At 45.4% G+C, this 16,593-nt stretch overlaps 1 protein-coding gene across 7 annotated transcripts in view; it reads right to left on the reverse strand.

Annotated features, from left to right (window-relative positions):
- The window catches only part of LOC127008769 (ATP-dependent translocase ABCB1-like), a 33,332-nt gene that overhangs the window by 3,888 nt on the left and 12,851 nt on the right, over positions 1-16,593 (reverse strand). For all 7 annotated transcript variants that reach the window (XM_050881149.1, XM_050881144.1, XM_050881150.1 and 4 more), the window contains exons 2-23: positions 13,286-13,441; positions 12,770-12,875; positions 11,830-12,056; positions 10,854-11,004; positions 10,649-10,749; positions 10,120-10,291; positions 9,586-9,710; positions 8,526-8,712; positions 7,946-8,123; positions 7,341-7,513; positions 6,591-6,794; positions 6,093-6,263; positions 5,750-5,936; positions 4,706-4,884; positions 4,270-4,425; positions 3,958-4,062; positions 3,137-3,298; positions 2,681-2,884; positions 2,094-2,223; positions 1,775-1,886; positions 1,484-1,640; positions 825-1,022 (exon numbers count right to left, since the gene is read on the reverse strand). In XM_050881149.1, coding sequence (XP_050737106.1) covers positions 825-1,022; positions 1,484-1,640; positions 1,775-1,886; positions 2,094-2,223; positions 2,681-2,884; positions 3,137-3,298; positions 3,958-4,062; positions 4,270-4,425; positions 4,706-4,884; positions 5,750-5,936; positions 6,093-6,263; positions 6,591-6,794; positions 7,341-7,513; positions 7,946-8,123; positions 8,526-8,712; positions 9,586-9,710; positions 10,120-10,291; positions 10,649-10,749; positions 10,854-11,004; positions 11,830-12,056; positions 12,770-12,875; positions 13,286-13,422 — 3,522 coding nt within the window. In that variant the 5' untranslated portion in view covers positions 13,423-13,441. The remainder of the gene's footprint in view (positions 1-824; positions 1,023-1,483; positions 1,641-1,774; positions 1,887-2,093; positions 2,224-2,680; positions 2,885-3,136; positions 3,299-3,957; positions 4,063-4,269; positions 4,426-4,705; positions 4,885-5,749; positions 5,937-6,092; positions 6,264-6,590; positions 6,795-7,340; positions 7,514-7,945; positions 8,124-8,525; positions 8,713-9,585; positions 9,711-10,119; positions 10,292-10,648; positions 10,750-10,853; positions 11,005-11,829; positions 12,057-12,769; positions 12,876-13,285; positions 13,442-16,593) is intronic.

Raw genomic sequence — 16,593 nt, forward strand, 5'->3', positions numbered from 1 at the left:
CTGAAAGCCTACTGAGCATTATTTGTATATGGCAACAGATCCTATTAAGCTGTACATTAAACTGAACTTGGTAATATATTTATATGTTAAACATATTTTTTAGTGTGTTAATAAAGTAATAAGTGGAAATATTGGTTTCCCTGAATGACCCTTGTGGTGTATATTGATAAACTGTAAAAAAAGGAAGTAAGGAGAGGTTAGAATATAAGGAAAAGGAAGAGAAGGAAAGGGAAAGAGGTGAGAAACTATAGAAGAGAGGAGAGGAAGGGAAGGAAAAGAGAAAGATTGGGTAAGACAGACAGCAAGGTAAGGAAGAGAAAGGAGGGAAAAGTAAGGGAAAGAGGTGAGAAACTATAGAAGAGGGGAAAGGAAAAGAGAAAAGTTGGTTAAGACAGACACCAAGGTGAGGAAGAGGAAGAGGAAGAGAAGGAAAGGTAAGAAAGGAAGGAAAAGGAGGGAAAGAGGGGAAAGGAAAAGAGAAAAGTTGGTTAAGACAGACAGCAAGGTGAGGAAGAGGAAGAGAAGGAAAGGAAGGAAAAGTAGGGAAAGAGGTGGGAAACTACAGAAGGAAGAGAAGAAAGGAAAGGTTAAAAACTACCTCCTGCTGTCTGTCTACCTTTCTTTCCATCACTCTGAGACTCTCCTCTCTTATATATTCTAACCTTTTCTATTTGCCCTTTATCTCCTTAGTTTCAAACCAGTCCTCTTCCTTGTATTCTAATCTCTCCTGCTTCCCTCCTTCTTGGTTCCTATTCTGAAACTCCATTCCTCCTTATTCTTTCCTTCCTTCCCTCATCTATCTTCCAAGACGTCACTGTGCTTACCACCGTCCCCTTCTCGGCGTTGTAGAAGCGCTCCAGGAGGCTGATGATGGTTGACTTGCCACAGCCTGAGGAGCCCACCAGAGCTAGGGTCTTGCCTCGGTCCACGGACACGTCAAGCCCCTGCAGGATGGGGGTGTCCGGCCGTGTTGGGTAGGTGAAGAACACTCCCTTGAGATTGATGTTGGTGATGTCCCCACTCTGTAAAGAAATTAGATAACCCCACATTAGTCCAGGGTAATGGTGCTCCTACAAGACATAAAATCCTAGCCTTATATACAGCCATGGGTGGGTGCCTTGTGTCAGTACAGTTTGTCTCATTAGAGTTAACCTTCCCCAGGCTAGAATCCCACAAAGGAGTGCAGTGATGCAAGACATAGAGGAGAGGGTACAGCATACGACATACAGGAGGCTACAAAACCCAACTTAACCCTGGTACCTAAGGAAAGACTGCTGGGTAATTGATGCAAGGGTGTAAGGGGACGATAATGCCTGTCACCTCCTGCATTAATAAACTGTACGGACTTTTGGGTGATAGATATAAGGGAGTAAGGAGACCAGACAGCCTCTCAGCTCCTCCATTAGTAAGTTGGACAGCACAGGGATAGTCCGGTTAGAGAGAAAGCTCTGTGAAGCAAAATGGTGGCATCGTCGACACTCACCAAGCGAAGACCAACTCCTGGAGACGTGTCGATGGCTGGGCGGCGGTCGAGGAGGGAGAAAATCTGCGATGCGGCAACTCGAGCCTTGCTGTAGTTCGGGGCAAACGCTACAGCCTGCCCCACCATCATTGTCCCCAAGAGCAGGGCTTCAGCCACCCTGGAAGTGAGAGATACAGGAATATAAATGACTGAGAAGTGTAGACAAGTGCTCAATGAAAGACATGCTCATTGTAGCCTTACTGGACCACTGGAATTCACATTAAAAGATTTCAGATTACAATAACAACTTACTTGAACACATCTTCGTAGGGTATCAGGTTCTGGTCGACCAGGTAGCCTCCGTACATCATGGTGGTGGCGTAGGCCCAGAACGGTATTGCCTGAGCAAACCCAAAGGCAGCACCTGTGAGGGAGTCAAGGTTACTGCTCTGACCTACCCAACAGACCATTTTGTACTCATTAGGGTGTTCTATGAAAAGACATCAGGGAGGAGAGAGAGTCTATGATCATCAAGAGAAGCAGTGACTTCCACAAAAAACTATTTCAGTCAAGCTTTCTCCAAGACCAGTCCAACACTCAAACCTGGTGAAAAATAAACTGGAATACATACCTCTGACATGTGACTTCTTAAGGGCAGCCAAGTGAGGTTTTAGCAGAGCTTCAGAATATTTACGGGCAAAGTCCTGCTCCTTGTGAAGGCTGGCCACCGTGCGGATGTTGGTGATGCAGTCAATGGCAAGCTGCACAGGAGACACAAGAATACACAAGGATAAACACGGATACACAAGAATATAATCACTCATATCAGAGGGAAACAAATGAAAATAAATTCTTGTCAAAATACATATTAATAAACATTCTTTATTTTGACATTTCTATAGCTCAAGCCAGTTTTATACAGCTGTTCATCCCTTCCCTTCCCTTCCTTTCACTTTACTTCTGTCCCCATCCCTTCCCTTCCCTTTCCTTCCATCCCTTCTCTCCTTCCCTTCCATCCCCACCCCTTCCCTTCATTTTACTTCCATTCCCATCCCTTTCCTTCCCTTCCCTTCCCTACCCTCCTCTTCCCTTCTCTCCTCCTCTTCCTTCCTCTTCCCTTCCATCCTAGTACTAAGTGGACTGCTGCATGGTACAAAGTGGTAGATTGTGGTAGATAGTTTATATCCAACAAAGAGGAAAACAGGCCAGAAAACTCACCTTGCCAGCATCCTGAAGTGACTTGGATTCCGTAAGACTCTGGCCCATCAGGATTTTGCTCTGGAGGTAGATGGCGATAAAGACGAAGGGGATAAAGGGGAGGGAGACGAGGCCAAGCCGCCAGTCGTAGTAGATCGAGAGAGAAATACTGAAGCCAAGGGTCGTGATGGCCTGGATAATGGTGCCAATTCTGGACCCTGTGGCCTGGAGGGAAAAGGAAGGAAATAGACATAGCACCACACTAGAAATAATGGAGTGTTTGTATGTGGTTTTATGTGCAAATTGTCGTAATGGAAGCCCGATATGTCTAAGAGTGTGGACCTGTCATGTCTCCAAGAGGATGTGAATGGAAATAGCTCCACCTGTACAGCATACCCGAGTAAAGCACAAAGGACTTACGGCTCTTTCTTTGACCTCCTATAAAAACTTGATACACATTGGACGACCCACACTCACCCCTTGTACAGAAGCTGCATCCCCCGACAGCCTTGAACACAGGGCACCCACGGCGTTCTTGTCCTCGTCAAACCAAGCCACTTCCTGCCTCAGCATCGCAGCGAACGTCAGCTTCCGCAACCGAGATGTCAGCGTTTCACCGGAGAGCGAAAACATGTAGGCCTGGAATGGGGTGGATGGGAGGGAGGGGAAGGGGGTTATGCTAAGGGTATTTATGAGGCTATATCTGTCTATCTAATGACATAGCTATCTGTTTATCTAGTTATATATCCTAACCTTTTTAAAACACATGTAAGAAGTCATTATCACTTCCTTCCTTCCTCCCTCCTGCTTGTAATTGGGGGTTGCCTGGGATAGTTAACAAGGCAATATCTATCTATCTTATGACCTAGCTATCCATTTAGCTGTTATTGCATCCTGCCCTTTGTATAAACCAATGTTAGAAGCTTGTATCACTCCCTTTGAAGGACATTTTACAAGGCAATATCTAGTGATCTAATGACCTATCAGTGTCTATCTATCTATCCATATGTTACAGTCTTCGGAAAAAACATGTTGCAAGCTTTGGTCACTTCCTTCCCTCCTCTCTCTCTCTTCCTACTCTCAATCCATTTCTATATCACAAGCTTCTATACACACATGTCAGAAGGTTGATCACTCCCTTCCCTTCCCTCCTCTCTCTCCTCCTCCCCTCTGTCAATCTATATATCACACCCTCTGTATACACACATCTTAGAAGGTTGATCACTCCCTTCCCTTCCCTCTTCTCCCTCCCCTCGTCTTCCTCCTGCCTCTCCTCCTCCCTCCTCCACCCTCAGTACCTGCGTGAAGACTGCCGCTGCTGCAATAACGCCAAGAATCACGAAGAGCATGGAGTAGAAGTTGGCCTCATCACGGAACTCAACGGAGCTCACCGTGGACAGCGCCTGAAGAGAGAGACGGGAGGGAATTTTACGTAATATTGTCGTTTTTCTTCTCGGAATTTGAAGTATCTCAGAGAGGACTGACAAAGGAGACTAAATACTTATGCTAAAAAGAGGTTAAAATACTAGAGATAAAATAGGGATTGAGAGCAAGAAATAATAACAGTAACTGGAGGTCCTTGAAGTCCCTCCCAGCGGCCGAGTCCTTACCCCAAACACCTCCCCAAAGACAATGGCGTACAGGGGAATGACGGTGCCCTGGATTGCCGCCCCCACGCACCCCAGCAAGATGTACGGCCATTCGGTTGCATTCATCTTCATAATCCTCGACAGCGGGACGGTGGGAATCTTCTCCTCTTTCTCCTCCTGAAGCAGAGTGAGGTATGGGAGAGATTTAGTAATTGGTAAGACTGTTTTTCTTTTTTATAGTGAAGGAAGCACCTCAAGGGCAAAGAGAATAGTCATGAGAAGAAAAATCCTGCTAAAAACTGTCTCTATACCAATACCAATAGAAAGGAATGAAAGAGTGAAGATGCCAGTTAATTTCTGCATTACCAAATTGGAGAGAATGTGGAGGAGCTTGAGTAGAAAGACATGGAGTGAGGACATGAGAGGTAAGGGCATATTCAAAATAAAAGGAACTCACTGCTTTCTTTGAGTGGAGGGACTGCTTGGTGGAGGTGCGGCGCCGGCGGAGGGACTGCTTGACGGATGAGGTACGGGTGAGAATCGAGGGTGCCTGGCTGGCTATCTCCTCAATGATCTCCTGCTGCAGGCTAACCTCGTCCTCATCACTGCTGTCAGACTCGGCACCTTCCTTGGCGGCTGAAGAGAGAAATTGTGTGGGGTTATGACAATGTATGAAGTGCAGAAAGGGAGAAAGAATGGAGAGGGAGGATGTGAGGTATTAGGGAGAGCTGTAGAGGCTGGGAGGGGAAATCCAGCATATCAATACCAGATGGGAAACACTCCACTATCCACCACAGAGGAGAGAAAGACCTGGGAGTATTATGTTACCAGGCTACCAGTGAAGGGATATCCAGCACACCAATACCACATGGGAAACACTCCACTATCCACCACAGAGGCAGAGAAAGACCTGGGAGTATATGTTACCAGGCTACCACTGAAGGGATATCTAGCACACCATTACCACATGAGAAACACTCCACTATCCACCACAGAGGCAGAGAAAGACCTGGGAGTATATGTTTACCAGGCTACCAGTGAAGGGATATCCAGCACACCAATACCACATGAGAAACACTCCACTATCCACCACAGAGGCAGAGAAAGACCTGGGACTACATGTTACCAGGCTACCAGTGAAGGGATATCCAGCACACCAATACCACATGGGAAACAGTCCACTATCCACCACAGAGGCAGAGAAAGACCTGGGACTATATGTTACCAGGCTACCAGTGAAGGGATATCCAGCACACTAATACCACATGGGAAACACTCCACTATCCACCACAGAGGCAGAGAAAGACCTGAGAGTATATGTTACCAGGCTACCAGTGAAGGGATATCCAGCACACTAATACCACATGGGAAACACTCCACAATCCACCACAGAGGCAGAGAAAGACCTGGGAGTATATGTTACCAGGCTACCAGTGAAAGCCAAATCCGTGCCAATTGCAGCGGATGGATTAAGCAATTCCCTCAAGTTTTGGGTACTCACACTTATTCCGTTCGCTCGTGGAGACTTGAGCAGTGACCAGGTTATAGTAGAAGGACTTGCGCTTCATGAGTTCCTTGTGTGTGCCTTCCTCGGCCACGACGCCCTGGTGGAACACGATGATCTTGTCGGCGCTGCGGATGGTGGAGAGGCGATGGGCCACAATGATGGTGCTGCGGCCCTTGCGAACCTGGGTGTGGTGGTGGTGGTGGTGGTTGTAGTATTTGTTCAGGAGTTTATACTAGTTCGTAATTGCCTCCCTCACCCTGCCTCCATATCCAGCAACACGCACATAAGAGGACTGAGCTACCGACTTGAGGCAGAGAAGTAATGGTCATAGATTTACCTTGTCGAGTGCCTGTTGAACGACCGCCTCACTCTGGTTGTCAAGGGCTGAGGTGGCTTCGTCCAGCAGCAAAATCCGTGGCTGCTTCACCAGGGCGCGGGCGATGGCAATGCGCTGCTTCTGCCCGCCAGACATCTGCACGCCACGATCGCCGACCTGAGTCTCGTATTTCTGCAGTAAAGAGTGTGTATGGTTTATTTCTACAGCAAAGAGCAGACCATAGGGATAACAATGCACACACACACACACACACACACACACAGAAATTAGGTAGAAGCGACCTGGTTGTGACAGAGAGGAGGAGGGGCTGAAAGGACACAGTAAGAAGTTGAAAAAAGGAACATGGCTGACGGATAAAAAGATATACATTTTCCCATACAGAAGTGGAGAGTGAAATGGTCTAAAGAAGATTGTGGAGGTGGGGAGTGTCCAATAAATGAAGGAGAGCTTGCACAAATATGGGTAAATACAAATAGGTAAATACACACACCCACGTACCTTGGGCAACTTCATGATAAAGTCGTGAGCATTTGCTTCCTTTGCTGCTGCCTGAATGTCCTCCATGGAGACACCCTCGCGCCCGTAGCGGATGTTTTCAGCGATGGACGTGGCAAAGAGAATAGGCTCCTGCCCCACCACGCCTATATGGTCCCTCAGCCACCCAATGTTCAGGCTCTGGATGGGCTGGCCGTCGAGCATCACCTGAGAGGGAGACACAGACAGATACAGTCGTCGGTTCGTCTAAAATCAATTCATTCTCATTTCAATCTTCTCATCCAGCCTTTCTTTCCTTAGCCTTAATATCTTTCTTCCTTCCTCCATTCATTGTTTTTTATCTTCTTTCTCCTTCCTCGTCATTATCAAAATCTTTCAAACACTTCCACTCTTAATACATGAAGATTCTTTGTTGGCTTAACCCCTTGACTGTGGATTTCCTACAAGAAGACATCACCAAGCTACAAGAATGGAACAAAAAGTGGCTGCTACAATTCAATGAAGAAAAATGTAGTCATGCACCTTGGGGAGGGATATCCAGCATACCAATACCACATGGGAAACACTCGACTATCCACCACAGAGGCAGGGGAGTATGTGGGAGTATGTGCTACCAGGCTACCAGTGAAAGCCAAATCTGTGCCAATCACAGCAGACAGGTTAACACAACTAGGTAATACTCCAATCCTGTATACAGCAACCAGATAGATACACGCACAAGCATGCACGAATGAACGCTGGGTAAATCCGCACCTCCCCTGATTCTGGGTCATAGAAGCGTTGGACAAGCTGGATGCAGGTTGACTTGCCACAGCCGGATGAGCCCACCAAGGCAACCGTCTGTCCTGGTTCCACCGACAAGCTCACTCCCTGCAGGATTTTGACATCTGGCCGAGACGGATAGTTGAAATGGACATTCCTCAGCTCTGTGGGGAGGAACAAGAAGGTTAAGAGAGGGCTTACACTACCTGGTGACCTGTTTGGCTTGTAGTATTCAATTAGGTTCAGCAGATTGACAAATAGGTTCAAATAGCACTTATAGAGAATCTAAAACCCTTATCAGAGCTGCAGGGAGAGATGGAGGAAGTTGGGAAAGGCCTTTGCGTGTCAAACAGTATACTAAAATCAACATGACGATGATCTTGATGAAAAAATAAGTGGTATTCAAATAGGTTCACCGTACTGACAAAGAGGTTCAAAAAGCACTTACAGAGACCTTGAAACCCTTATCAGAGCTGCACAGAGAAATGGAGGAAGTTGGGAAAGGCCTTTGTATACTAATAATGACATGACAATGACGAAGATATAAAAAAAAAAAAAATAAATAAATAAATAAAATATAAAAAATGGACAGTTACCAATAGTCCCAGTGATGGAGTCAGGCTTCTCCCCCTCTGTGCTGGCGGGGTCGATGGCGGACTTCCTCTCAATGATGTCGAAGATGGTGGCGGCTGCTCCCCGCGCCACACCGAAAGCCTCCACGTAGGGCGCCGTCTGCCCCACGTTCATGGCCCCCATCAACACACTGAAGAACACCTGCAGGACACGAAACACCGGGGTTAGCTTCCTACTAGTGTTGTTTGCCTTATAGTGAGCGCTCGTCGGGGATTTATTTACCTATTTTTATTATTATTATTTATTTATTTATTTATTTATTTATTTTTACGAGGGGGAAGATAAGGGTTTGAAACTGAGGATGAGAAGGAGAAGATAAATATAGAAGAGTTACCAAAAGAGAGGTCAATATCAGAGAGGTCATGTCAATTTCAGAGAGAGGTCAATTTTGGAGAGATCAATTTCAGAAAGAGATCAATTTCAGATAGGTCAAATTCTGAGGTCAGTTTCAGAGAGAGGTCAATTTGAGAGAGAGGTCAGTTTTGGATGGAGGAGAAGGGGGAACTTACGACAACGCAACAGAGAGGGGAGAATCAGACTTACAATAATGAGTTTGGCCGGGTCGTAATCACCGTTGCCCTCTCGTGCATCCAAGATGAGGCCCGTGCCATACCAGAAGGCGAGGGCATAGGCCAGGTAGATAAAGAGCCACATGACGCCAACCCCCACGCCCGTCATGAGGCCACGCTTCACACCCGCCTTCCTGGCAAACACTAGGTTCTTGTCGTACCTGTGGGCGGGGGTTTCGGGTCCAATGCGAGTTTCTACTTGAGTTTATCCTACACAATGATACTATACACATGACGCCAACGCCCACACCCGTCATGAGGCCACGCTTCACACCCGCCTTCCTGGCAAACACTAGATTCTTGTCGTACCTGTGGGCGGGGGTTTCGGGTCCAATTTCTACTTGATTTTATCCTACACAATGAAACCATATACAGCCATTTGAATGACAGTGAGGACGAAACCTTAACTGTATAATGGCTGAGAGGTGATTTATTAGCTTCTTTTCAATGTGACTCTACTTTATCCAACACAATGAAACTACTATACATAACCATCTGATTAACTGCAGGGACAAGACCTTAACTGTGTGAGGGCTGAAGAGCGACTTACTAGCTGCTTAAATGCCAATACCCATATCTTTTGCCTCTCAGAACCAGCGACTTACTAGCTGCTTAACTGCCAATACTCATATCTTTTGCCTCTCAGAACCAGCGACTTACTAGCTGCTTAAATGCCAATACCCATATCTTTTGCCTCTCAGAACCAGTGACTTACTAGCTGCTTAAATGCCAATACCCATATCTTTTGCCTCTCAGAACCAGTGACTTACTAGCTGCTTAACTGCCAATACTCATGTCTTTTGCCTCTCAGAACCAGTGACTTACAAGCTGCTTAAATGCCAATACCCATATCTTTTGCCTCTCAGAACCAGCGACTTACTAGCTGCTTAACTGCCAATACTCATGTCTTTTGCCTCTCAGAACCCCAGACAGCACAGGCTCAACCACGCCAACAAGACTATTAGTAATGACTCCTATACTACATCTGTGGTGGCACGTGTTGGCCTGTGATGCTTAAGTGCTCAGTTACGCACCTTTGCACCTCCTTGTCCTCCCCTCCGAAGGCAAATACTGTCCTCACGGAAGACAGAACCTCCTCGGCGATGCTCCCTGCCTTGCTGTACTTCTGCATCTCTAAGGAGGTCAGGCTCGTGGTCACCTGAAATACACATTTGCAGGGACTTATAAAAGGTGAAGCCTAGAGTACAAAAGGAATTCTGAGAGGGAAAAACACAACATAGATATACAGGTCATGTTTAACTCCTTGACTGTGGATTTCCTACGAGAAGACCTCACCAAGCTACAGGAATGGAACAAAAAGTGGCTGCTACAATTCAATGAAGAAAAATGTAAAGTCATGCACCTTGGGAGGGGAAATCTAGCATACCAATACCACATGGGAAACACTCCACTATCCACCACAGAGGCAGAGAAAGACCTGGGAGTATATGTTACCAGGCTACCAGTGAAGGCCAAATCCGTTCCAATCGCAGCGGGCAGGTTAAATCAATCTTACATGAGTACAAATTGCTATCTATCCGTGCCTAACATGGGTACATATCACACACCTTTGCAATGAGCCCCGTGGAGAGCCCAATGAGAGGGAAGACGGCCAGGATGATCAGGGTGAGCTCCCAGCCGTGGATGAAGGCGTTGATGATGGAGGCAATGAAGGTGGTCATGAAGAACAGGAACATTCCCACCTTCTCCCCCATGCCTTCCTGCATCTTGTTCAGGTCCCTGCAGCAGACAGCCACAAAAGAGACACTCAGTAAAGAATGCACAGTAAGGGCTGAGAGGATAAAAGAAAGTATTGGGAAAGGGAGCATGTTTTAGTTGTAGAAATAAGTACAGTTTGACCCATAGAAATATATATATCACCATCACTACTACTACAACTACTACTACTACTACTCATAAAATAATGCACACTGAGAACTAAGAGGCTACAAGAATATATTGAGAAAGGGAGCAAGTATTAATAGCAGAAAAAAGTACAGTTTCCCCCACAGAAATATATATATATCCCCATCACTACTACTACAACTACTACTACTACTACTATTAATTCCCCAGCCTGCCATACGAGGGACTTACTCTGTGACACGGCTGGCGAAGTCATTGGTCTGGTGAGTGTCAAACCAGCCAATCTCCTGCCTCAAGATGCTCTCCAGGAACCTCCCTCTCAGCCGGAACACCTGCCGGGCCACAACACAAGGCGGTCACATGATGAAACACCATATAAACACACCTTCACAGCAGCCATCTATCCCTCCCTCGGTCGTACAGACTCCCCCCTTACCTGTCCCTCAGCTGCGTAGTTCATAGTGGTCACAAAGATGTACCCCATGACCATCTGGATGCCCCCTATGGCGAACGTTCCAACGCCAAACCTGACCACCTCTGTGAAGAAGTCCTCGATGCCCAGGTACACTGAGAGGTACTCAACCACTCTGGAACAAAGAAAGGAAGGGTGAGGGAGAGCAAGCATTTGTTTTGTTATGGTAAAGGAAACTGATCAAGGGAAAAAAAAAACCCTAGAGCTGGAGATACTCATAGAATAGACAGAAACAAGGGAGGTAAACTGAGAGATTGTCAACCACCCTGGAACAAAGGAAGGAGTGATGAGGGAGAGCAAGCCTTGTTTTTAAGAGTAAAGGAAACAGCTCAAGGGCAAAACCAACCCCTAGAGCTGCAGATACTAATATAACAGACAGAAACAAGGGGAGGGAGGGAGGGAAGAGAGCACCAGCATTGTAGATACACATAGGAATGTTATTTATTTCATCTGTAGCTCTGGCGCTCCTGTTCCTTCCTTTACGAGAGTGGCCATGGCATGAGAGTCTCTGGTTTTCCTGTTCAAAATGTGCCTCTTCATAACACTCAGTCCCATTCACCTCTCCCCTTCAGTGATCCCTCAAGCCTGTCGACCCACCTTACAGAAAGACACAGAGAGATAGGGGGAGAGGAACACAGATACAACCCTCACTGCCTCTTCCCCCTCTCCCCTTCAGCTGTTCCTTAAGCCTGTCAGTCCACCTTACAGAAAGACACAGAGAGAGATAGAGGGAGATGAATACAGATACAACCCTCACTGCCCCTTTCACCTCTCCCCTTCAGTGATCCCTCAAGCCCGTCGACCCACCTTACAGAGAGACACAGAGAGAGATAGAGAGGGACACAAACACACAGAGAGATAGAGAGGAACACGGATTAGAATAGTGCAGAGAGGGATAAAAAGGAACAGAGATACAGTGAGACAGACAGACAGAACTTACTCCTCCACTGTGGCGTTTTCCGATATGTTGACTCCCATCCCTGCGAAGTCGTCTATTACGTCAGGAAGAGTCTCGTTGTTGATGGAGGAGAGGAAGCCATTGTAAACAAATGCGTTGGTGATGTCCCCGAAGAGAATGAACAGCGCAGGCAAACAAACCCCAGAGGATACGGCCGCCAGAAACCCAATCACCATGAGGACTCGCTCCTTGACTGTCGAGTATTTGAACTGCGGGCAGAGAGAGAGATTATGGTTGGGAGAGTGAGAGGGTCGTATTATGAGACATTTCGTCAGCCACGAACACATATTTGACAAGGCTTTCATAGGAGTTGTGGGCATTTCCAGTAGTAGTTTTATGACCCTGGTGGTAGTTTGACCCTTCCTCTGTGCCATGAACCTGAGGAAGCACTCATTAGAACCCGACTGACCCCCTATTTGACCTTTAGAAATAGCCGATGAGAGAAGCGAAAGTGTCTTATAATGTTGACCATGGAGTTTTATACACCACTCTGCTTGTACCATTCCAATAGAGTCCATTCCTAGGGTAACAGACAGCTGGAAGATAAACAACCTGGCAACAGTGTGTGGAGGATGACATGAGAAGGAGGAACGTCAGGGGAGAGAGAGTTTACGGTCATTGAGTCTCATTTTCGAAGTCCACTTATGATACAGGCAGGAATGTTAAGGTCGATTTCAGAAGCTCAGAAACTAGTATGGTAAAGTATGACACTAGTATGACTTAGGCAGTTTGGTTATGAATGTGATATGAACGTCAAGAGTCAATTTTCTAACTCCACTTGTGACATGGGAAGAAATTTGAAGGTGGATTTTAGAAGCTTACACACTAGTATGACTGAGGCAACCATACCAAAATGCCTATGATTATGAGGGTGGTGACTCTCCTATGTAAGTCTCTAAGGCCCAGGAGTTAACTTACTTACCAATTCAAACACTGGAACCGGAGGGAGCCTGTTCTTCTCATCCTCATCCTCCTCCTTCTCCTTCTTCTTTTTCTTCTTCTTTTTTCCTGAGTTCCCGTCATCGTCCCTGAAGTACAGTCAAGGGAAGCAACCATCAGTTATTTACTATTACTCTTTTCTACCTATATCTCCTTCGGCTTTCAATATACAATTATTCAAAAGGATATGAAGGTACTACGATAAGCCTGTCATCTTTCCCTATAGACCAGTTAACCCCTTGACTGTGGATTTCCTACAAGAAGACATCACCAAGCTACAGGAATGGAACAAAAAGTGGCTGCTGCAATTCAATGAAGAAAAATGTAAAGTCATGCACCTTGGGAGGGGATATCCAGCACACCAATACCACATGGGAAACACTCCACTATCCACCACAGAGGCAGAGAAAGACCTGGAAGTACATATTACCAGGCTACCAGTGAAGGCTAAATCTGTTCCAATCGCAGCGGACGGGTTAGTTAAGCTAGAGAGACTCACCCGTCCACATCCTTCATCTCCACCAATGTCTCATGCTTGCCATTCTTCAGCTCCTCGAGGGACCCTATATCGTTGGTGGCACCGTTCACATGTATCACTCGGCCCGGGACGCTGTCATCTGCTGCCTTGTTGTCCATCTTTTAGGCCACCAGGCTCCTGAAGCAGTAAGAGAACAGTGGTCTTTATGTGTATAGAGAGAGAAAGGTCTTGGTTACACTAGAAAGGGTAGTCTTGGTTACCCTAGAAAAGACAGAGGTGCTTGGGTAGGAGGTGCTCTAGAAAGGGTAGTCTTGGTTACCCTAGAAAAGACAGAGGTGCTTGGGTAGTAGGTGCTCTAGAAAGGGTAGTCTTGGTTACCCTAGAAAAAAGAGGTGCTTGGGTAGGAGGTGCTCTAGAAAGGAAGTCTTGGTTACCCTAGAAAAAAGAGGTATTGGGTAGGAGGTGCTCTAGAAAGGGTAGTCTTGGTTACCCTAGAAAAGACAGAGGTGCTTGGGTAGGAGGTGCTCTAGAAAAGGAAGTCTTGGTTACCCTAGAAAAAAGAGGTATTGGGTAGGAGGTGCTCTAGAAAGGAAGTCTTGGTTACCCTAGAAAAAAGAGGTATTGGGTAGGAGGTGCTCTAGAAAAGGAAGTCTTGGTTACCCTAGAAAAAAGAGGTATTGGGTAGGAGGTGCTCTAGAAAAGGAAGTCTTGGTTACCCTGGAATAGACAGAGGTGCTAGGGCAAAAAAATTATAATGAGATAAAAATCCCACTAATCACTGCCCCTATAACAAAAGAGTTTAAAATGAAGTGACTTTACCCGTGAGAGGGATGAAAGAGAGATGATGTTGGTCAACTCTTGCATTACCAAATTGGAGAGAATGGGGATGAGCTTGAGTGGAAAGACATGGAGTGAGGCCATGAGAGGTATTGGAATGTTAATTGAGTTTACCAGAGAGAAGGATGAAGGAGTGAAGATGCTGGTCAACTCTTGTATTACCAAATTGGAGAGAATGAGGATGAGCTTGAGTAGAAAGGCATGGAGCAAGGTCATGAGAGGTAGTGGCATGTTAAGTGAGTGAACCAGTGAGAGGGATGAAGGAGTGAAGATGCTGGTCAACTCTTGCATTACCAAATTGGAGAGAATGAGGATGAGCTTGAGTAGAAAGGCATGGAGCAAGGTCGTGAGAGGTTGTGGCATGTTAAGTGAGTGAACCAGTGAGAGGGATGAAGGAGTGAAGATGCTGGTCAACTCTTGCATTACCAAATTGGAGAGAATGAGAATGAGTTTGAGTAGAAAGACATGGAGGAGCAAGGTCATGAGAGGTAATAGCAGGAAATTCAAGCAAGGTCACCCAGGGTCAAGAAATTGTTATATAGTGTCTGTTATAGATTATCAAACCAAATATTATATAAAATACCAGTTACAGATTATCAAACATGTCCTATAAGTAATTACTATGTTGCTCCAGGGTCTGTTAATGGAAGTATTCTGGGAAATTTAATTGATGTTAGATGGGGCTGAGTTGCATAATAATAATAATAATAATAATAATAATAATAATAATAATAATAATAATAATAATAATAATAATAATAATAATAGTGGTTTCCTTTACTTCTCTTCACGCGTCTCAGGACATTTAAAGGGAAGAAATATTTGTGTTAAATTAAAATATATAAAATGTTCTGGTACACTGTTCTCTTTCTTACATGATAAATATATCAAGGCATGTATTGTAGGTTAATACTCGTACACTAATATGAACTGATAATAAATAAGTATGTCTAAAAATGATATACTTTAATTAGATACGATAACAGCCCCCTTCTTACCCCCCCAGCCCCTCCCTCCCTCCTTCACTAATCCTAACCCCAATCCTTATACCCCCCCCCCCCCGCTCCTTCCCTTACTTATCCTAATCCCAAGTAATAAGTGGATAATCCTGAAATACTCCTTAAGGTTACGATCTCTTAAGCACGCATCCCAACTCCCTTCTCCTCTCCCATACTTCCCTTATCCTAACTTATCCCTTATCCTGACCCTAAGTGAATAATCGTGAAATACTCCTTATTAATACGATATCTCAACCCTTCGTATATCTTCCAACTCCTCCTCCTCCTCCTCCTCCTCCTCCTCCTCAATTCCCTTTGCCTTGCGCCCCTCCCGATGCATATAATAATAATAATAATAATAATAATAATAATAATAATAATAATAATAATAATAATAATAGAAATAGTGGTGGAGGTGGTGGTGGTAGTGGTGCCTTGCCCTTGGTGCCAGTTGAGGCGTTGACTTGCAATTGACACTTTTTATGGCACGATGGAATAATGGAACCTTAAAACGAGGTGGCGCAATGATAGAGGAGGAGGAGGAGGAGGAGGTGGAGAAGAAAGAAGATGGAGGAAGAAGAAGGGGAGGAGGAGCGATTTCTACCCTATGTATATACGAGGAGGAGGAGGAGATGGAGGAAGAAAAAGAGAGAGGGAGGAGGAGATGGAAGAAGAAAAAAGAGAGGGAGGAGGAGAAGGAAAAAGAATAAGAGGAGGAGGAGGAGAAGAGGAGGCAGAAGAAGAAAAAGAAGAGGAGGAAGAGGTTCGATTTTTATACCTATATGTTTACGTGACTCATCGATCGAGGAGATGAAACAGAAAACAAAGTGCTGTGTGTGTGTGTGTGTGTGTGTTTACCTAGTTGTAATTTTACAGGGCCTGGGCTTACGCTGGTGTGGTCCCGTCTCCGTATCTATAATTATCCAGCTTTTCCTTGAAGCTCTGCACACTCTTCGCCGATACTATTTCTTTACTAAGTCTGTTCAAAACCTCCATATTTATTTGTGGGAAGCTATATTTCTTTATGTCTCTTGAGCATCTTTCCTTCCTCAACTTTTTACTATGTCCTCTAGTATTCCTGCTGTGTGTGTGTGTGTGTGTGTGTGTGTGTGTGTGTGTGTGTGTGTGTAGGCTATTATCAGCAGCTTGTCCTCGTAGATAACATACAAGCTCTTCATTCCACGCAACAAGATAAGCGGTCATGCCACACCCTATCTAATGCCACAAAAAAAAATATATATAAGCAGCTTCTCGATTTCCCTTTCCTTTATGACCTACTTTCCTTTCTCTTCCTTGGTGCAGTTTTATTACCTCAGCTCTTCCCTTAACTACACAAATAACCGAACATTAGCTATAAGCATGTAGGCCACCCGGAACTTTCAAAATGGGTCATATAGGAGAAATGCATGTGAGTTACCGTAAGAAAACACAATGATATACTGCTCACCCTGATAGATAACCAAGTGTAGGCTTTTAATATCTATCTAGAACCTT

The sequence above is a fragment of the Eriocheir sinensis genome, chromosome 38 (assembly GCF_024679095.1).
Source record: "Eriocheir sinensis breed Jianghai 21 chromosome 38, ASM2467909v1, whole genome shotgun sequence".
Taxonomy (NCBI): domain Eukaryota; kingdom Metazoa; phylum Arthropoda; class Malacostraca; order Decapoda; family Varunidae; genus Eriocheir; species Eriocheir sinensis.